We start from the raw sequence: 22,507 nt of genomic DNA, 5'->3' as shown, positions 1-22,507 counted from the left end.
AACTCAGACTGATGGAAGGGAAGCCACCTGTGGCCACTAAGACCTTTTCGGTAGGGATTCTATATGAAATGAGTTTTTGGGTGGAATCAGTCAAGTTCCTGGTAGGTATAAGAACATAAGAAATAGGAGCTGGACTCGGCCATTTGTCCCCCTTGAACCTGCTCCGATATTCAGCAAGACCATAACTGATCTTCTACCTCAACTCCACCTTTCCGCACTATCCCCATTTCCCTTAATTCCCAAGAAATGATCTATCTCTGTCTTGAATAAATTCAACGACTGAGCCTCCATAGCCCTCTGGGGCAGAGAATTCCAAAGTTTCACAACCCTCTGAGTGAAGAAATTCCTCCTCATCTCGGTCTTAATTGGCCGACCCCTTATCCTGAGACTGTGACCCCTGGTTCTAGACTTCTCAGCTAGAGGAAACATCTACCCTGTCAAGCCTCTTTAGAATTTTATATGTTTCAATGAGATCACATTCTTCTAAGCTCTAGAGAATATAGGCGTAGTCTGATCAATCTCCTCCCAGGGAAATCCCCCCATCCCAGGTGCACTCCCTCTACGGCAATTATGTCTCTCCTTGGGTAAGGAGACTAGAACTGTACACAGTACTCCAGGTGTGGCCCATATCCACTATTATTTGAGGATCTATCTCGGAGGTCACAGGATGATGGGGATGGGAAATGTCGTACTGATGTAGGATTGGGCTGAGGTCCTTAGTTGGGGCACAGCGAATAAATCTTTACTCTGCATTTAACCTTTTTTTAAATGAATTCATTCATTGGATGTGGGCGTCGTTGGCAAGGCTGGCATTTATTGCCCGTCCCCCAATTGCCTGTGAGAAGGTGGTGGTGAACCACCATTTCAGAGGGCAGTTAAGAGTCAGTCACATTGCTGTGGGTCTGGAGTCACGTATCGGCCAGACCAGGTAAGGACGGCATATTTCCTTTCCTAATCGTCATCATAGACAGTCCCTCGGAAGTAAGACTTGCTTCCACTCTTAAAATGAGTCCTTAGGTGGCTGAATAGTCCAATACGGGAACCACAATCCCTGTCACAGGTGGGACAGACAGTGGTTGAGGGAAGGGGAGGGTGGGACAGGTTTGCCGCACGCTCCTTCCGCTGCCTGCGCTTGATTTCTGCACGCTCTCGGCGGCGAGACTCGAGGTGCTCAGCGCCCTCCCAGATGCACTTCCTCCGCTTAGGGCAGACTGGTCTTTGGACAGGGACTCCCAGGTGTCGGTGGGGATGTTGCACTTTATCACGGAGGCTTTGAGGGTGGTCCCTGTAACGTTTCCTCTGCCCACCTGGGGCTCGTTTGCCGTGAGGGAGTTCCGAGTAGAGATTAAAGGACATTAGTGAACCAGATGGGTTTTTACGACAATCCGGTAGTGTGATGGTCACCATTACTGACACTAGCTGCCGTGGTGGGATTTTGAACTTGTGTACCTGACTTTGTGAGTGCTTAATGTTGACACTGGGTGTCTGATATGATCAAAAGTGATGGTGAGCCTCGTGTGCCATTTAAAGGGGAAGGGTAGTCTACCTAAATGTGAAGTTCAGAACCAGGGGACACAGTCTAAGGATAAGGGGTAAGCCATTTAGGACCGAGATGAGGAGAAACTTCTTCACCCAGAGAGTGGTGAACCTGTGAAATTCTCTACCACAAAAAGTTGTTGAGGCCAATTCACTAAATATATTCAAAAAGGAGTTAGATGAAGTCCTTACTATTAGGGGGATCAAGGGGTATGGCGAGAAAGCGGGAATGGGATACTGAAGTTGCATGTTCAGCCATGAACTCATTGAATGGCGGTGCAGGCTCGAAGGGCCGTATGGCCTACTCCTAAACCTATTTTCTATGTTTCTATGACTGGCATCCTACAGCATTGCCGAGTTCTGTGCTTGATGTTTAGATCTGTTCCCCTGTATAGGTTTCAGTGCCTGGCCATGCAGCCTGTTCCACCAGCTCAGTTGGCAATTGCCTCTCCTGGTTCTTGCACCAAGCCATACAGAGCAGGACGCTCCAGGGTGAATTCCCGATCTGTGTTGAATTAGCTACTCTCAACCAGAACAACATTTGGGGCACCACAATTAACCTAACCCCTTGGGCTAGGAAATGAATGAGCGAGTCAGGGTTGCTGCTCCTGATCACTATCCAGTGATTCCTGTTGGAGGTGAATGGCTGTTGGGTAAATTCAGGGTTGGGCTCTGCCGTGATGAGCCCCACAGAAAGAAAGAATTGCATTTATATAGCGCCTTTCATGACCACTGGACGTCTCAAAGTGCTTTGCATCCAATTTAGTACTTTTTGAAGTGTAGTCACAGTTGTAATGTAGGAAACGCAGCAGCCAATTTTCGCACAGCAAGCTTCCACAAACAGCAATGTGATAACTAGATCATGTTTTTTTTAGTGGTGTTGATTGAAGGATAAATATTGGCCCCAGGACACCGGAGATAATTCCCCTGCTCTTCTTTGAAATAGTGCCATGGGATCTTTTACATCCACCTGAGAGAGCAGACGGGGCCTCGGTTTAACATTTCATTCGAAACACGGCACCTCCGACACTGCAGCGCTCCCTCAGCACTGCCCCTCCGACAGTGCGGCGCTCCCTCAGCGCTGCCCCTCCGACAGTGCGGCGCTCCCTCAGCGCTGCCCCTCCGACAGTGCGGCGCTCCCTCAGCGCTGCCCCTCCGACAGTGCGGCGCTCCCTCAGCGCTGCCCCTCCGACAGTGCGGCGCTCCCTCAGCGCTGCCCCTCCGACAGTGCGGCGCTCCCTCAGCGCTGCCCCTCCGACAGTGCGGCGCTCCCTCAGCGCTGCCCCTCCGACAGTGCGGCGCTGCCCCTCCGACAGTGCGGCGCTCCCTCAGCACTGCCCCTCCGACAGTGCGGCGCTCCCTCAGCACTGCCCCTCCGACAGTGCGGCGCTCCCTCAGCGCTGCCCCTCCGACAGTGCGGCGCTCCCTCAGCGCTGCCCCTCCGACAGTGCGGCACTCCCTCAGTACTGCCCCTCCGACAGTGCGGCACTCCCTCAGTACTGCCCCTCCGACAGTGCGGCGCTCCCTCAGTGCTGCACTGGCGAGTCAGCCATGGTCAAATAACCTGCTGACATTCACTATCTATCCTCACACATAGACAAGGCGTGCTTGGGTGCGCTACCATCCATGTAATTGTATTGTCGGGAGAGGGTGGAGAACATTGGGTCAGCGCGGGTGGAAAGGGATTGTGTGTACTTACCCAGATGTGTTTTGCAGGCCGAAATGAGCAGCTGGATCGATGGGATCTCCACGTCGATCTCTACCAGCTCCACCAATCAGGAGGACCGCTATCCCGTCAGCCCGCAGGGCCTGACCCGCGCCATGACGATGCCCCCCATCTCTCCCAACAGCGGCGAGACTGTCACCCTGCGACGGGACAAGGACGGCAAGGACAAAGACCGAGAGAAGAGGTTCAGCTTCTTCAAGAAAAAATAGAACATGAATTCCAAAGCTGCAAAGTTTAAAAGTCTAAAAAAGGTCACCACGCGTTCCACACTTCGCACGTCATTCCAGTCGATTCCAGCTTGTTTTTCCGAATGACTCTGCCTGACATTCCCGGGGCATGGTGGGGGGGGAGGGAGGGGGGGGAATTTAAACAAAAACAAACTCAATTTTATCAATGGGGAAAACAAAACGCCAACACTTCAGGAATGGTTAGTGGGACATTTCTAAAGAACCGATTCAAGAACCACGAGAGATTATTCTCGATTACTTAACGTAGTCGAGAGAGGGATCGAGAGAGAGAGAGAGAGAGACTGCCAGAGTCCTGCCGTGCTTTTACCAGCACCGAAGTGTAAATTCTGTCGGCTGAGCTGTGTGTGTTGGGTGCCTTGGCTGGCTTTTCCGATGGTTTGAAATGTGACAAGATGGCTCTGTGGGCTGCTCACGGTTTGAAAGATTAACGGGGCCTCCAGGCAGAAGCTTACGCTTAACTTGTCTCTTTTCCCAGCTCGGCCGGGCAGAGTGGTGGCTGTCTTGTCTGAACGGCTGCAAAATGAGACAAAAAAGTTGGAAATACGTATTTCACAAGCAACCAGCAAATAGTCATCTCCTATCTCACTTGGTGCCATTTAATTTTTTTTCCCCTCGTATCTTCGCTCCCTCCCTACCGCCACCACCCCTCCATTTCACCCCCTCCCCACTTAACCAGAGTGCAAGTAATGGGGAGCAGGGACACATACAGTTAGCTAACGTCTAAAGTGGGGTAAACACAACATTGAAATATTTGTGTATTTATTGAAAACCGAGATGTGCTTCAAAGGATGCAGAACGGGCGGGGCGGGGGAGGAGGGGCTGGAGAGAGCATTCGACCTGCTTTTAGATGCTTTTCCTTTGTCTGTGTTAAGACGGTTTGGCAGCATGTGTTGGCCACTCCTCCCTCCGCGGGTGTCCCGCAGCACTGACCCGATAAAAAGCAAATCCACTCTCGATGTGAATAGATCTCCCAACTTGCCAAACTTTCTTTCTCTCTCGCAGGCCTGTGCTGCATCAGGTGTTGAAATGGATTATTGCTTCAAAGGAAAGCACACACACACACACACGTTACAGAACTTGTCAAAATATTCTATTTACTTAAGTGGTTGTAGTGAAAATTGTAGACTAATTCAACTTGGGTTTTTTTTCCTCCTTTTAATAGCTTTTAAGTTTTATTTCCAATATAAGCACCCTTCGACCTTTACAGGCCACAGCAGCTGCCACTCAGTGCCGAGTTAAAACTAGACGAAGCCTCCATAGCTTGGTGTAGACCACATTATAGAATGTGCCGCCGGAGGTGTTGGAGTGAGTGTACACTAATGGTTGGTCTTGTATTGCTGTTTGTTAGGAGGTGGGCCGGCCTCTCCCCTCCAGAGGAATTCTACTCGCTCGGCTCAGTTCTGAACATTTTAACATTAGGTTAAAACCTTGCGTTAACTTCCATTAAAGAAACAAAAAGTTTTAAATTCACCTCTGGTCCCACTAACTCTTGTCGTTTCTTTTCTGTGCTGCAAACGCCTCAGACGCTGCCTCTTTGCGCCAAGCTCCGAGCTACCTAGCGCCTCTCACGATTAGGAAAGGTCCCGCTGAGCTTTGCGGGAGGGACCGACCGGTAGGCAGCCAGCAGCAGGTAGGAGGGACGTTGGGGGAGGTGAGCGAATGGTACGACAGGTACTTGATGAGAAGGCTTTTGAAGGAGGAGAGGTGAGATGGACAGGTTTTGTGGTAAGCTGTTGCCACAGCCGGGTGGCACGCTACAGAACGCTTGCTATCCTACTGTTGGCCAAGCCCAAAATCCGTCTAGTTGAGTTGAGTTACCAAAAGTGTTTTTAAATGGGTGCTGGGACTTGACACTAGTAAAAGCCCCGTGGTGTGACTTGAAATATAAAAGATGAAGATAGAAAATGAAAGGCATAAAGTTGAAGGACGCAAAAGTCGATCTGATATTAAAAATCAATCGTGGTAAGTCTTAGTTTAAAAAAAAATGGTTCCAAAAGTTGAGAACTTGAAGGAACTTCAAAGAGAGGCTGCAGCAGCAAGGAGGAGATTTTAGGTTTGAGTACCAAAAACTACTGCTGGAGACAGACAGAGAGGCTCCACTAGAGGGAGACCCCAATTGTGACGGGCCATTGTTGACACTAAACGTTACTCAAAAACCGGGACAAGAAGTTCAATCTTTTGAACAGGAAACGCCCGGGGATGTTGGATTTGAACATTATTATCGATAAATATCAGAGTACAGCTTTTTTTTGATGAGTTCTTTCACACACAAGTTCCATTTAAAATAATTTTTAAAGCTGGAACTAAAGAGCGATTGCCTGGTCATGCACCAAGACACCTACAGCACACAGAGACTCGGGAGAGAAATGGTAGAAACAGATATCGTGGTCAGCGGGGGGCCAGACTGTAGTCTCAAGGCACCTCGGCAGCATGCAGACGTTCTCTTGTGTTTCCCACCGTTCCCTGATCGCGATTCCGACGGACATGTTGCCACAGACTTGCCGGTGGTTACCTTTTACCATGTGACACACGCCATTTGGTATAGGCAAGAGGCGGCTGGATTCTCACTCTCCGTTGGAGCAAAGAAACAGTGGGTAATTATCGGCGTTTACTGACCTTGTTCGGTGTGCTGGCACAAATGCGGTATGAGAACATTTGGACCCGAAGCCAATACACGTGTGACGCACTTCTTGTGCAGTACTCTCGACTCATGCCCTCGTTGTTCTCATTCACCAGTGACACACATTTTCCTAGTGCCAAACAGCTCGGGTTTGGAAAGAAGCAATGTAGAATTGTACAGCTGGGTGTCTCGCACACTTCAAGAGGACACGGCAATTTTCACAGTCCCACCAGTCGGCGTTGCGCTGAAATCCTTGGTGAGGACATTTCTCTGCTCTCATAAAATAGGGGATCCGGAGCGGAAAGCAGGAAATCCTTTTTTTGGGGGGGGGGAAATAATGAGATAATAGCAAATACCTGAATGATACATGAGGAAAGCACGTCAGTTTCAATCCTTGCAACAAATGATACTGTGGCTCAGTCCGAAGTATTCACCCATTACTTTCCGAAAGGAACCATTTCAGACGTGTTAACCCAGTGCCATTATAGTGCCAATAGTATCCAGACTTGGTGAATCCAGTGCTATTGGGATGCCACTAGTATCCAGACTTGGTGCATCCAGTGCCAACAGGCCGTTTTAATGATGATTCCACCAATCAGATTATTCTTATACAATGCCACCCCCACTCTGCCAACACAGCCATTGCAATAGTGACGTACGGTTTAACTCTTCAGGTTGTGCTGCCTAGCCTGTCTGAGCAACTAATGCTTGAAATCACTTCTGCAAGAGGAGTCGTTCCTCTTGTTTAAATCTTTTTTTTTTGCTTTGGAAAATAAAGCTAAAAATGTCCTTGTGCCTCGGCACTGCATTTAAATGTAACTGCATTTTCTACATGGGGGAAAATGGGAGTCGCGAGTAGCTATATGGAAACACTAGCAGCGCATTCAAGGTGGTTTGTGTAACAAAAGGGCCGAGGTCTCCCTCGGAGCTTCTGTGTCTCGAGCAGCTTTGCACAGCGTTGAATTATCAAAACTCAGCACAGCCTTTTCAATTGAGGAATTTAAAGCTCAGAGCAGTTCTTGCAAATTAACGCCCTCGAGCATAGGGATCACAGCCCCCTGATCCTGTGCGCGCAAGAGTCCAGCCAATCCTACATAAGAAATGGAGGAGTAGGCCGTCTGGCTCCTCGAGCCTGCTCCGCCATTCAATACAGAACATGGCTGATCTGATCTTGGCCTCAACTCCACTTCCCTGCCCTCTCCCCATAACCCTTGTCTTCAAAGCTAAGATTCAGACCAGGGCGAGGGAGTAGGGGAAATCAGCCAGAGCTCACTAGCCACTGACTGCTGCTGGCAAAACATGTGTCTTGTGGACAGAATCAGTCAAATAGTCTGCCGACGCTCGCTGATTTGAGTACATGCAGAGTCTCCACTTGCATTAGGTACTGGAAAACGCTCGGTGCCTATGGAGCAGCACCCTAGTAAGGAGTCAATGCCTCCACAAAATGAGGCGAGGAGGAAGGAAATGAGAGAACGCGACTCTCGAGAGAAAGTAGCATCAGATAGCTGCCAGCAGCCAGAGCCTTTTAATAATTTCCAACCTATCTGCAACAGTTATAAGGACATTATATGCTTTCAAATGGTTTTTACAATGCTTAATGTGTGGAGGCTGTGTATGTTGGGGAATGGTTTATAAACTGACTTTGAATATTGATACGGGATTTAAGCATGGGATAATAACGTTAGGAAGAATTGGGAGTGAACATGAATAAAACTGGGTAACGATGTCAAGTTGCAATTGCTGGAGATTTGGGATAAAAGCAGAAAATGCACAGCGGGTCAGACAGTGTCAATAAAAAAGACAGTGTTAATCTGTCGTTCCTCCTTCAGAAGCTGACTTCCCTGCTGTGCATTTTCGCTTGTGATAAGATTGCATTCGGCTTTGGATCAATGTTTCACCCTATCCCAATAGTATAGTAATCGGGTCGATCCATAGAGTTGCCAGCAGGAATATTATCCCCAAAAATGGCAAACTAAATCTACACGGGTCCCCACAACTATTTATGTTGGTCAGCTTTAACACTTTGGCAAGGAATGGCCTATCTTGTGAGGCGGTATTCCTTGCCAATAGAAGTTGCCAATAGAAGCAGGAATAGCTGGTACGGGAGGTCCAAATGATGCTTTGGTCCAGAGAATGTTTTTTTCAATTTGGAATGTTTACTCTGTATCTAACCCCGTGCTGTACCTGCGCTGGGAGTGTTTGATGGGACAGTGTAGAGGGAGCGTTACTCTGTATCTAACCCCGTGTTGTACCTGCGCTGGGAGTGTTTGATGGGACAGTGTAGAGGGAGCTTTACTCTGTATCTAACCCTCTGTACCTGCCCTGGGAGTGTTTGATGGGGACAGTGTAGAGGGAGCTTTACTCTGTATCTAACCCCCTGTACCTGCCCTGGGAGTATTTGATGGGACAGTGTAGAGGGAGCTTTACTCTGTATCTAACCCCGTGCTGTACCTGCCCTGGGAGTGTTTGATGGGGACAGTGTAGAGGGAGCTTTACTCTGTATCTAACCCCCTGTACCTGCCCTGGGAGTGTTTGATGGGACAGTGTAGAGGGAGCTTTACTCTGTATCTAACCCCCCTGTACCTGCCCTGGGAGTGTTTGATGGGACAGTGTAGAGGGAGCTTTACTCTGTATCTAACCCCGTGCTGTACCTGCCCTGGGAGTGTTTGATGGGACAGTGTAGAGGGAGCTTTACTCTGTATCTAACCCCGTGCTGTACCTGCCCTGGGAGTTTTTGATGGGGACAGTGTAGAGGGAGCTTTACTCTGTATCTAACCCCCTGTACCTGCCCTGGGAGTGTTTGATGGGACAGTGTAGAGGGAGCTTTACTCTGTATCTAACCCCGTGCTGTACCTGCCCTGGGAGTTTTTGATGGGGACAGTGTAGAGTGGAAATGTCGATGCTGGGATTCTGATCCCTCAGATTAATGAGCACAAAATTCAGCCCCCAAAATTAAAAAAAATGTAGTGTGATGGAAATGTTTGCTCAGGCACCAACTCATTTGATAAATTACTGTCAGTGGCTTCTTCCAACCAAAGCGGGCAACAGTGAAGGGGAGTCAGCGACTATTGTTGGTTGTGACTCGGGTGCACGGTGGCATCATCAGCCACTGAACCATCACGACTAAAGCGTAATAGTGAGAGAAGTGAAAGCCATCGAGCGTATACACGGGTACGTGAGGGAAGGAATGATCCGACAGTCCACAGCACAGGCTTGGCTAACAACCTGGCCGCTAGCGGGTTGTTCAAAATGTTCCCTTAAAGGCTTACTAATGAATGGAGTGGTCTTGGTGTTCCCATTTTGAAGTTCTGGTTTGGAATATTATAATCTCTCTATTTACTGGATTCTTATTGTACTGCAAATAAAGAGTGCATTTAAAACTGTTCTCCCAGTGCCTTGGTTCCTCGGTGTTTGAGTCTCAGAGAGCTGTTGTAAATGTTAATGTGCTGCGTTAGAAGTAAGGCAGTGTCCCCGATGACTCAATCACGGGCAAGGAGGTTTGATTTCTGATCTCGGGCAAGATGGAGCGAGGTGCGCTGCAGTTCGCCTCAGTCCCTTTGGGCTAGGATTTTTCTGCTGTCGCTATCCAGTGACCCCCTCCTTGGACGTTCGTGCCTTCAAGCAAAGTCCACACTTACCATCAGACTCAGCTGAGAAACCTCCCTCCCGCCCCCGTGACTGAATAGCCTGCCCTTACCTACTCTACAGGATTCCCCACCTGAAGAATTGTCCACTAGAGCGAAGCACGCTTCAGTAAGCAGCAGAGGATTGCAACAGAGAAACTACCGGTAAGGAGAAAAGATTTTGTTTTATATTAAATATAATTTTGGGTGGGGGGGGAATATTAAGGGAATCGAGGGATAAGGGGATAGTGCAGGTTGAGGTAGAAGATCGGCCATGATATTGCTGAATAGTGAAGTACGCTCGAGGGGCCTACTCCTGCTATTTCTTATGTTCTTATAATAATCCTGCTAACTGACTGTTGATTATATAAATAGAGGTATAGAGTACAAAAGCAAGGAAGTTATGCTAAACCTTTATAAATAAATCACTGGTAGCGAGAGTATTTGGTCCAATTCTGGGCACCATACTTTAGGAACAATGTCAAGGCCTTGGAGAGGGTGCAATTTAATTGTTTCGGGTATGTAAATGTGGCAAATAAGGAAAAACGATGTCAACTGGCCGGTGGATCGGTAACTAAAGGGCATAAATTGAAGAACACTGCCTAAAGAAAGAAAGACTCGCATTTATATAGCGCCTTTCACAACCACCGGATGTCTCAAAGCGCTTTACAGCCAATGAAGTACTTTTGGAGTGTGGTCACTGTTGTAATATAGGGAACGCGGCAGATAACTTACGCACAGCAAGCTCCCACACACAGCGATGTGATCAGGTAATTAAATTTTGGGATGTTGATTGAGGGATAAATGTTGCCCCAGGACATTAGGAATAACTCCCCTGCTCTTCTTCGAAATAGTGCCATGGGATCTTTTACATCCTCTTGAAAGAGCAGACGGGGTCTCGGTTTAACGTCTTTTCCGAAAGATGGCACCTCCGACAGTGCAGCACTCCCTCAGTACCGCCCCTCCGACAGTGCAGCACTCCCTCAGTACTGCCCCTCCGACAGCGCGGCACTCCCTCAATACTGCCCCTCCGACAGCGCGGCGCTCCCTCAGTACTGCCCCTCCAACAGCGCGTCGTTCCCTCAGTATTGCCTCTCCGACAGTGGCGCTCCCTCAGTACTGCCCCTCCGACAGTGCGGCGCTCCCTCAGTACTGCCCCTCCTACAGTGCGGCGCTCCCTCAGTACTTTCAGTACTGCTCCTCTGACAGTGTGGCACTCCCTCAGTACTGCCCCTCTGACAGTGTGGCATTCCCTCAGTACTGCCCCTCTGACAGTGCGGCGCTCCCTCAGTACTGCCCCTCTGACAGTGCGGCGCACCCTCAGTACTGCACTGGAGTGTCAGCCTAGATTTTTGTGCTCAAATTCCTGGAGTGGGACTTGAACCCACAACCTTCTGACTCAGGCGAGTGTGCTGCCCACTGAGCCACAGCTGACACTTCAAAGATTTGGGAGATTTTGTTTTTGTGTAGAGGTTAGCCCTAGCAGACACAGTGATGGAAGTAAAACCATAATAGCTTTTAAAAGGAGAATAAATGTTTGAAAAAGAAAAAAAAAATGAAGATATGGGGAACGGACAGGAGAGTGGGCTAAATGGATAGATCTTTTATAGAGCTGGCACAGGCCTGATTGGTCAAATGGCTTCCTGCGGTGTAAAACTATGATTCTTTCGGGGAATGAGAAACCATTGGAAATATAAGTTTAGAGAAGGTTTAAGAGGTGGTTCTCACTGAGGGTATAAGATATTCGATGGCATAGATGAGGTAATGACAGAGTAGTACTTCCTGGTCGTGGAGAAAAATAACGCACAAAATGATCCATTATATTCACGGACCTTAAGGGAAGTTTGAAATAAAGACAGAAAATGCTGGGGATAGCTCAGCAGGTCAGACAGCATCTGTGGAGAGAAAAACAGTTAATGTTTCAGGTCGATGACCTTTCATCAGAACTGGAAGCTTGTAGTACAGATGCATTTAAAGGGATGATAGACAAGCACACGAGGGAGAAAGGAATAGAAAATATGGTGATGGAGTGGGAGGAGGCTGGTGTGGGGCAGTTGGGCCGAATGGCCTGTTTCTGTGCTGTAGTCTCGATGTAACTACAGCAAATGCAGAACCAGGAAAAGTGTCGGTAACGGAGAAATGTCGAAGCAGGAAGGTCTGTGATAAGATGGAGGGTAGGGGCGATTCAGTGACCAAATATAAGAGCATAAGGAATAGGAGCAGGAGTCGGCCATTCGGCCCCTCGAGCCTGCTCCGCCATTCAATAAGATCATGACTGATCTGATCTTGGCCTCAACTCCACTCAAAAGGATGACGGCGCAGAGCAAAAAGAGGTGGTAATGGGACAAGTAAAGAAACAAAAGATGGTTCCAGAGGAGGTTTAAATCTCTAGAAAAGAAAAGACTGAGGAGTGACCTGATGGAGGTCTCTTAAGATTATGAAGGGGTTCGATAGGGTAGACATGGAGAAGATGTTTCCACTTGCGGAGGAGACCAGAACTAGGGGCCATCGATATAAGCATGGACCATGTCATATATGCAAGCTATAGATATACTCTCTGTGTAGTCACTGTATAGTTGCATAAGATGGAGACTTGTTACCTGATGTACTATCAATAAGGTTCACACTATGTATATATTATGCTGGCACCATTAGAGGGTGCAACTGGTGGAGACCGGGGTTTCCTGCCCGTGGCAGAGACAGTCTACCAGAGGGCATGCGGTGGGAGACCTGAGGGTCACCTGCATAGGTGTGCAGGGCCCAGTATAAAAGGCTGCCCACCATCCTTGTGCTTCACTCTGGAGTTACGAATAAAGGACCAAGGTCACTACAGTTTGAGTACAACACATTGCCTCGTGGAGTCATTAATAAGTGCATTACAGACTTAACAGACCTGTTGAGCCGAATGGCCTGTTTTTAGGCTGTAAATACTATGTAATAACTAAAAGAACTCGAGTTTATATTGGAGTCTTCATAGTGTGGGTCATGACCCTGACGGTTCTTGTCTATATTCTGCTCAAATGTGGGAACAATTGCTGTGGTCATGATGTGTAGTCATAGCCTATGATTTTTCACGAGTATCTTTAAATACCTAAATAGTCAGCCATTTTTGGAACCACGGTGCCCTCTCGTGCTGACCTTGCCAGACTGTGCATTGCCAGCAGGGACACTGCTTCAATAGCTTCCTCTCCAACTCATTGTCTGTCTCCACCTTAAATATATTCAGAGTTTTGAACGACACGGGTATCAAGGGTTGTGGGGATCGGGCTGGGAAGTGGAGTTGAGGTCAAGACCAGATCTTATTGAATGGCGGAGCATGCTCGAGGGGCCGAATGGCCGGCTCCTGCTCCTATTTCTTATGTGTACCGCATGTAACTGGCAAATCCAGCTGGTGCCTTCAAAAACTGAGCTGCACCCAAGTGTTGTGTGTGTGCTGGGTGAGGATGGGATCAGGCTGAGTTGTGATACTTGAGATCATCTAAAACGGTGCGGACCAGGGATTGGACCTGACACTTACTCCTTGAGTTTTCTCAAACACATGTTCGAAACTTCTCTGCAGGAACAAGACTGTTTGCTCTGTCACAGGTGTCACGTAACCGCTAGAGAATTGGAGACGTATTAATGATGCCCTGTGGCGAGTCAAAGCCCACTTACAAAGCATTATAATACATTAGTGAACTAAACAATGACAGCCTGGATAGGCATTCAATTCCTAGAAGGCTTACCGCAAATTGACAGAATCACCTTCAGTGCGATCGATGCAGCTTGCGAGATCAGTGCTGTTATCAACAATTAAAAAATTGTTTTGATTTTTAAATTTAAATTTTTAACTCCCTCGATTTCAAAATTCTCATCCTTGTTTACAAATCCCTCCATGTCCTCGCCCCTCCCTATCTCTGTAATCTCCTCCAGCCCCCCCCCCTCCCCCCGAGATCTCTGCGCTCCTCCAATTCTGCCCTCTTGAGCATCCCTGATTATAATCGCTCCATTATTGGTGGCCTTCAGCTGCCTGAGCCCCAAGCTCTGGAACTCCCTCCCTAAACCTCTCTTTCCTCCGTTAAGACGCTCCTTAAAACCTACCTCTTTAACCAAGCTTTTGGTCATCTCCCTTAATTTCTTCTTATGCTGTTCGGTGGCACAATCATCTGTTTTATCTCTTAACACTTCTGTGAAGCACCTTGGGATGTTAAATAAAAATTGTTGTGACCTGGAAATTACATTTTTCGCAGCATTATGTTTTAGTCTGTACGTGCCCACTTTAAAGATGGGGGGGTGGGGGCTATACTTATTGTCTACCATCACTTCGAGCAGAAAACCCCAGAGGTGGTGTCCGACAGCAGGGAGCTGGCGGAAGGACTCCCCGCCACAACTTGCACATCCACCTGCTCTCAAATGGACATGAATACGGAGAGAAACCTGAGTCTGCAGCTGTGGTCTTGCAGTATGAAATGTGGCGGTTTTGAGGTCCTGAGAGTGAGTGCGTTACAAGCAGGAGACAGTGTGAGAGCCTTGATTGTGGATAACGATAATCAAACCAGTCCCCAGTTTTCACTTTGATTGGGTCTGGCTCCTCATGCACAGACACCATGATTTAATTTACCCTTTATTATTAGTTGATTTAGTTTAGGCTGCGATTCAGAAGGATTCATTAGCTCTGATGCTGCAATCTCTGATTGTAATGGGATCTGATCAGCTGGAGCTGGAATGACTCGCTCTGGAATGCTTAAAAGCAAAAAAAAACAAATTTGAATTTCACATATTTTCTAATTTCAAGAACCGTTCAAAACACTTGTTAATATTCCTGTCACACACCAGATCCAGCAGCATCTTAACTACTTCCAACCCTGACTCACTGCACCCCCCCCCTACCTCCGTGTGACATGCCTTGCAATATTACACTATGTTGAGGATGCAAGTGTTGTAGATTGGGCTTAACAGCTGCCTCACTACCAAACTGCCCCTACCTTGCATGACTGCACTGCTGCCCATGTCAGAGTTTCAAATCAAGCAGTTTTATGTCATAAATGTCATCTATTTCCTACATTACAACAGTGTCTGGCACTTCAAAAGTATGCCATTGGCTGTAAAGCGTTGAGATGTCCTGAGGTTGTGAAAGATGCTATAAAAATGCAAGCCTGTCTTTCTCTTTCTGTCTTTTTTCTCTGCGGGGCACAATTTAGCTTCAGTCTTTTCCCGAGGGCACAGATTTGTGGTCAAACCAACCACGTGTAAATTAAAATTGGATTTAAGTTCAGGGAAACCGAGTGGTATTAATAATTGCCACTGAGGAGTGAGTTGTGGGACCTTGGAACTGTCACGTCAAGGATAGCAACTGGGGAGGGTTGATTTAATGTCGGATGGAATGTTAGATTGGTTCTTGCTTGATTTATTTCCTTCAGTGTTTAAAATATTTCATTTCTTGCGTCAAAAAATACCCAATTGCCTCATAAATTAGGGAGCTGACTACCTTTCTCCCAAGCGTGAACATTTTGCCAAGGAAAGGTAATTAACTCGAGGTTAATTTCCATCATCCAGAAGGAGCAATCGAATCGATTGATATCTCCTTTCCTCGCAAACCTGCTGAATTTCCCCCCTTCACCCATCCCCTTCCAATCCATCAGCCTTGGAAACCCAGGCTTGGTGTCACCCAAGCACTAATTGCTGATTTATCCAGTATTTAATCTGACTTCTTTCAGCCCTGGTCCTGACCTTCCTTGTGCACCTCAGCCCTAGGCTTTGCAATTTAAGAAAAAACGAATGCATTGCTTACTATGATTGGCAAAAAAATTGCACTGTATACATATTTGGGGGAAGGAAACCGAGACGGATAGAATAGTGATGAGAGTCGGAGACTAGTTTGTACACACAAGGAGAGTTAACCTCTTGCGAGTTACATCGGGCATAAATGGGGCTGGTGTTCATCATGTTATTCTCACAAACAACAGAAGTAATATCCGAATTATAAATTGCAAGTGCCCAGCATGAGACTGTGGGGTTTAGGTAATCAGCATCAATACCAAACAGTCAAGGCTGAAATATTCACTGAATAATGAAGATAATGCAAATGATTTGTCAATTTGAACTGTGTAAAACACTAGTTAGGCCACAGCATGCAGTTCTAGTCACCACATTACAGGAAAGATGTGATCGCACTACAGAGGGTACAGAGGAGATTTACGAGGATGTTGCCTGGACTGGAGAACATTAGCTACGAGGAAAGATTGGATAGGCTGGGGTTGTTTTCTTTGGAACAGAGGAGCCTGAGGGGAGACCTTATTGAGCCACAGGTGGGCTGAGGAAACATTTCAAGGGCACCCTCAAAGCCTCTTTGATAAAGTGTAACATCCCCACCGACACCTGGCCCAAGACCGCCCAAAGTGAAGGAAGAGCATCCGGCTGTGGTGAGTCTACAACTAGGGGTCACAGTCTCAGAATAAGGGGGTCAGCCATTTACGGCTGAGATGGCTTTGATGGCTGAAGATTCAACTGGCAACGGTGGGACAATGTGATTGGGGATGTGCAAGAGGTCGGAGTTTCGGAGGGTACTGGATTGGGAGTGGTAGTGGGGGGTTGCAAGGCTGCAGCAGGTTAGAGATAGTAAGGGGTGAGGTCACAAAGGGATTTATACAGGAGAGTGAGAATTTCAAATTGGAGACATTGGGCTAGTAGTTAGTGTAGGACAGTTAGTAAAAAAAAGACTTGGATTTATACAGTGCCTTTCACGACCACCGGACGTCTCAAAACGCTTTACAGCCAATTAAGTACTTTTGGAGTGTAATCACTATTGTAATGATGTTGTAAAGGCAAATTTGGGGTCCATATCATGGGTAGGGTAATGGAGTGTTTTGAGGGCCTGGTCTTCAAAAACACTTTTCCTCGGGCGACTGAAGGCTGCACTGGCGCACTGGAGGCGGTGTTAAATCTCCTCGTCAATATCTGCCCTTGTTTGATAAAAGGCTCCCCAGGTATGGGAAGTAGTCCACGTTGTCCAGGGCCGCACCGATTTCGAGAGACTGCCTAGAATGATGATGAATGGAGTGTAAGACCTGGAGCAGTTGGGGAGATGCTGGGGCATTTCTGGATGAAAGAGCCCGGAAGGGCCTAACTCGTCCACGTCTATCTTGTGCATGAGATTGCCATGTTTGTGCCCAGTTATGGTCAGCTTTGGGTTGGGGCCCCCTCAAATCCATTTGACACGAGTTCTGATGAAGCATGTTCACTTGAGTCGTTAACCTGTCCTTTGTTTTTCTCCCCCTTGTCAAAACTGACCCACATCTCACCGATTTCTGTTTCCGGCACCGATTTACAGCTTGCCTCGTTGTTGTGGGAGTCTTGCAGCCAGCAAAGAGAGAGAGAAAATGTTCATCCCATCATTCTGAGCACGACTGAAAGGTTAATCCAGGCAGGATGACGGCAAGCTGATTGCAGCTGGTGAGATAATTTTTATGCGTTTTTAGAATAATTCTCAGTGAGCTGTCATTTGGCTTAAGCTGTACAATTTATCGGCTGGTGTCTTCGTGAATTAAATTCAACTGCTTTCAATTATGTCTGACGGATAAAGTGAGTCAGAAGGGACAAAGCTTCCACTCTACACTTAAGACCACCGAATGAGCGAGCGTTCAACACAAATATATTTAATGCAGTTATCTTTTGCGGTTTTACATTTCTTTGCACGTCAGAGTGAGAGAAATTGTTTCACCGCTATAATCGGATCGGTCCAAGTCAGCATGACAAATCTTCTAGAATTTTTTGAGGATGTAACTAGTAGAGTGGATAATGGAGAACCAGTGGATGTGGTGTATTTGGACTTTCAAAAGGCTTTTGACAAGGTCCCACACAAGAGATTGGTGTGCAAAATTAAAGCACATGGTATTGGGGGTAATGTATTGACGTGGATAGAGAACTGGTTAGCAGAGAGTGGGGATAAATTAAATCAGAATAAATCACGTGCCCAATTAGTTTAGTGTTGTAATTATCACTTTACAACTGCAACCAATTTAGAATTCAAAATATTAACTCAAAAATCTTTTTTTTTTGTACACAGACAGTGACTAGTGGGGTACCGCAAGGTTCAGTGCTGGGACCCCAGCTATTTACAATATATATTAATGATTTAGATGAAGGAATTGAATGTAATATCTCCAAGTTTGCAGATGATACTAAGCTGGATGGCAATGTGAGCAGTGAGGAGGATGCTAAGAGGCTGCAGGGTGACTTGGACAGGTTCGGTGAGTGGGCAAATGCATGGCAGATGCAGTATAATGTGGGAAAGCAGATTATTATTTGAATGGTGACAGATTAGTAAAAGGGGAGGTGCAACGAGACCGGAGTGTCATGGTACATCAGTCATTGAAAGTAGGCATGCAGGTACAGCAAGCAGTAAAGAAAGCAAATGGCATGTTGGCCTTCATAGCGAGAGAATTTGAGTATAGGAGCAGGGAGGTCTTGCTGCAGTTGTACAGGGCCTTGGTGAGACCACACCTTGAGTATTGTGTGCAGTTTTGGTCTCCTAATCTGAGGAAGGACATTCTTACTATTGAGGGAGTGCAGCAAAGGTTCACCAGACTGATTCCCGGGATGGCAGGACTGACATATGAAGAAAGACTGGATCGACTAGGCTTGTATTCACTGGAATTTAGAAGAATGAGAGGGGATCTCATAGAAACATATAAAATTCTGATGAGATTGGACAGGTTAGATGCAGGAAGAATGTACCTGATGTTGGTGAAGCCCAGAACCAGGGGACACAGTCTAAGGATAAGGGGTAAGCCATCTAGGACCGAGATGAGGAGAAACTTTTTCACCCAGAGAATTGTGAACCTGTGGAATTCTCTACCACAGAAAGTTGTTGAGGCCAGTTCGTTAGATATATTCAAAAGGGAGTTAGATGTGGTCCTTACAAGTAAAGGGATCAAGGGGTAAGGAGAGAAAGCAGGAGAGGGGTACTGAAGTTGCATGATCAGCCATGATCATATTCAATGGTGGTGCAGGCTCGAAGGGCCGAATGGCCTACTCCTGCACCTATTTTCTATGTTTCTATAATTTCGACCTTGACGATCTGATTTCCCAAGTGATCATCTTTGATAATAAAGGTCTGATTGTCGCTGGCTGTATTTTAAGATACGTCCATGGGCGCTATTTCTAGCTCTTCTTCCCCCCCGCCCCCAACCCCTGTCTACTGACTGGGCCATGTTCGGTGTTAGAATATCCCCTCTGTACCAACTGACTTACATTGGTACCCAGTCCGGCCACGCCGAGGATTTAAAATTCTTGACTTTGTGTTCAAATCCCTCCACGTGCTCTCGTCTCCCAATCTCTGTAACCTCCGCGATCTCTGCGCTCCTCCAATTCTAGCCTCTCGTGCATCCCCAATTTTAATCGCTGCACCATTGACGACCCTGCCTCCTGTGTTGAGTCCCTAAGCTCTGGAATTCCCTCAGTAAAGCCCTCCGCCTCGCCTCATTTAAGACGCTCTTTAAAACATTCCTTTTTGACCATCATCATAGGCAGTCCCTCGGAATCGAGGAAGACTTGCTGCCATTTCTAAAGTGAGTCCTTTGACAGCTGAACAGTCCAATACGAGATCCACAGACCCTGTCACAGGTGGTACAGACATTCGTCGGGGGAAGGGGGGGGGGGGGGATGTGACTGATTTGCCAGGCGCTCCTTCCACTGCCTGCACCTGACCTCTTCACACTCGCGACGTTGAGATTCGAAGAGCTCGACAAGATTCATGGCGCCTTAATGCGGGGATTCAACACCAGTGCGCCAGTGCAGCCTTTGGCCGCCTGAGGAAACAAGTGTTTGAAGACCAGGCCCTCAAATCTACCACCAAGCTCATGGTCTACAGGGCTGTAGTAATACCCGCCCTCCTGTATAGATCGGAGCTGCAGTACGCTGACTACGCCTGCGTCTGCGCACATTCTGAGGCTGAGCTCCAGGATATAGTCGATGTATTCACCGAGGTATATGAAAGCATGGGCCTTACGCTTAACATCCGTAAGACAAAGGTCTTCCACCAGCTTGTCCTTTTTGACCAAGCTATGAGTCGCACATCCTAATATTTTATGTGGCTTCTCTCAAATGTCCTGCGAAGTGCCTTGGTTTTTTTACAATGTTAAAGGCACTGTATAAATGCGAGTTGTTGTTTAACCCTCACAGCTGATTGTACTCTCACTCGAGGTCCCCAGCTCACTTTCTGACAGAAGACACTGTATGGAGATGAGGAACCGTGGTCTCTCTCTCCACCCCCCTCACCTGTTCTTGCATCAAGATGTTGTGGCGCTCCAACTGAAGTGGACCACCTCGGCCCAAACTGAGACTTGGACCCGCAGCCTTCCTGCTCTACATCCCACATACCCAACGAATTGCTTTTACATTTGTAGTTTACAAAAATACATATTTTATTGAGCTGGCCTCTCCTGAACATCACAGGGCTGCCTTCGATTTTATATGCATATGTGTGTAAATCCTCTTTCTGCCAATTTTCCATTTGCCAATTGAAAAACCCCACAGGAAATTCCCAGCCCCTTTATTTTACAAAGAATATACGGCACAGACAAGGCCATTGGACCCAACCAGTCCGTGCCGGCGTTTATGCTCCACTCGAGCCTCCTCCCGTCTTTCCTCATCTAACTCTATCAGCATAACCCTCTATTCCCTTCTCCCTCATATGCTTGTCCAGCCTCCCCTTAAATACATCGATACTATTCGCTTCAACCCCTCCCTGTGGCAGCGAGTTCCACATTCTCACCACTCTCTGGGTAAAGAAGTTTCTCCTGAATTCCCCATTGGATTTTTTGGTGACTATCTTATATTGATGGCCTCTAGTTATGCTCTTCTCCACAAGTGGAAACATTCTCTCTGTATCCATTCGATCAAAACCTTTCATCATTTTAAAGACCTCTATTAGGTCACCCCTCAGCCTTTTTTCAAGAGGAAAGAGACCCAGCCTGTTCATCCTTTCCTGATATGTATACCCTCGCATTTCTGGTATCATCCTTGTAAATCTTCTCTGCACCCTCTACGGTGCCTTTGTATTCTTTTTATAACATGGTGACCAGAACTGTACGCAGTGCTCCCAAGTGCGGTCTAACCAAGGTTCGATACAGGTACTCTAAGTGTAGTCTAACCAAGGTTCGACACAGAATGTTTACAAAACCTTAGATAGACCCAAATTTAAGATTGCTGTACCAGGAGGGTATGGCAGTCAAGTCTAATCCTGTCCTGTTGTGGTGGAGATTTTATTGCCCTCAATTTTCCGTGCTTCTTTGCTTCCTACCTACATTTCATCAATGATTACCCTTCAGAAAGTACTTAATAGGCTGTAAAACGCTGTGTGACGTCCTGAGGTTGTGACTGCCGCTGATATAAATGCAAGTCATTTCCTTATAATAAATCCCCCTCAGCCCTTGTCACTGCCGGTGAGACTCTTGAGCATTACTGCAAGGTAAAACGTGTACAAGGGGACAAAGTAGTGAAATGCAAATTTAGCGGTGATTCCAGGATGATCTTCTCCAACATGTAATCGACCAAGGTTGAATTAAAAATGCAAGCTTTTTAAGAGCTGTCTGCGGAGGGAGATTAGATTTATCTAGGTGGACGAGCTAGGATAATGAATTGTCTTATGAAGGGGTTGTCATATGAAGAAAGGTTGGGCCTTATACTCATTGGAGTTTAGAAGACTGAGAGGTGAGCAGATTGAAACGAGTAAGATTGTGAGGGGGCTCGACAGGGTAGATGCAGAGAGGATGTTTCCCCTCGTGGGAGGGAATCCAGAACTAGGGGGCATAGGCTTAGAATAAGGGCTCGCCCATTTAAAACAGAAATGAGGAGGAATTTCTTCTCTCCGAGGGCTGTAAATCTGTGAACTTCTCTACCCCAGAGAGCAGTGGAGGCTGGGACATTGAATATATTTAAAGGTGGAGATAGACAGATTTTTGAACGATAAGGGAGTGAAGGGTTCTGGGGAGCAGGCAGGGAAGTGGAGTTGAGGCCAGGATCAGATCAGCCATGATCTTATTGAATGGTGGAGCAGGCTCGAGGGGCCGAATGGCCGACTCCTGCTCCTATTTCTTATGGTCTTGTGTCTTCCTCCTCGCATTTATGTTGAGCGAGGTTCGGGATGCTTTGACATCAGTTTTTTTTCCTCCTTTTTCATTGAGAAAGCTTGACTTTAGCTCCCACTGGTGTTTTATTTGCAGGTTAGCATATTTCCTCTAAACCTGCTATCTTTTCAAAGCTGCCCTCTCTGTCCTGCCCTCATTAAAAACCCCAGCTCCGTTTCAATTTTGGGCATGGTAAACACTAACCACTCTACCCAGCACTCCACTTGACTGTCCAGCTATCTTCAGCCCAGTTCTAGACCTTTCCTTCCCCGTGTAAAAAGTTTTGACGAAGGGGATTCCTGCCTCAAACTCACTGGCTGAAAAACCCAACTCCAACTATATAGCGCCTTTAACATAGTGAAACGTCCCAAGGTGCTTTACAGGAGTGTTATGAGATGAAAAATTTGACACCGAGCCGCATAAGTAGAAATTAGCGCAGGGCTTGGTCAAAAAGGGTTGGTTTTAAGGAGCGTCTTGAAGGAGGAAAGAGAGGTAGAGGCAGAGAGGTTTCGGGAGGAAGTTCCAGAGCTTGGGGCCCAGGTAACAGAGGCACGGCCACCAATGGTGGAGCGATTATAATCAGGGATGCTCAGGATAACAGAATTAGAGTAACGCAGACATCTCAGGGTGGGGAGAGGGGGGAGCTG

At 47.2% G+C, this 22,507-nt stretch overlaps 1 protein-coding gene across 4 annotated transcripts in view; it reads left to right on the top strand.

Moving 5' to 3' along the window:
* sptbn2 (spectrin, beta, non-erythrocytic 2) overlaps positions 1-9,515 on the top strand; it is a 376,681-nt gene extending 367,166 nt beyond the window's left edge. For all 4 annotated transcript variants that reach the window (XM_070868170.1, XM_070868166.1, XM_070868167.1 and 1 more), the window contains one exon: positions 3,253-9,515. In XM_070868170.1, the coding sequence (XP_070724271.1) occupies positions 3,253-3,471 (219 nt within the window). In that variant the 3' untranslated portion in view covers positions 3,472-9,515. The remainder of the gene's footprint in view (positions 1-3,252) is intronic.
* Positions 9,516-22,507: the final 12,992 nt, after the last annotated feature.

Source organism: Pristiophorus japonicus, chromosome 27 (genome assembly GCF_044704955.1).
Source record: "Pristiophorus japonicus isolate sPriJap1 chromosome 27, sPriJap1.hap1, whole genome shotgun sequence".
Lineage (NCBI taxonomy): Eukaryota > Metazoa > Chordata > Chondrichthyes > Pristiophoridae > Pristiophorus > Pristiophorus japonicus.
The sequence above is the reverse complement of the archived record's forward strand: the minus strand, read 5'-3'. Positions and strand labels throughout refer to the sequence as shown.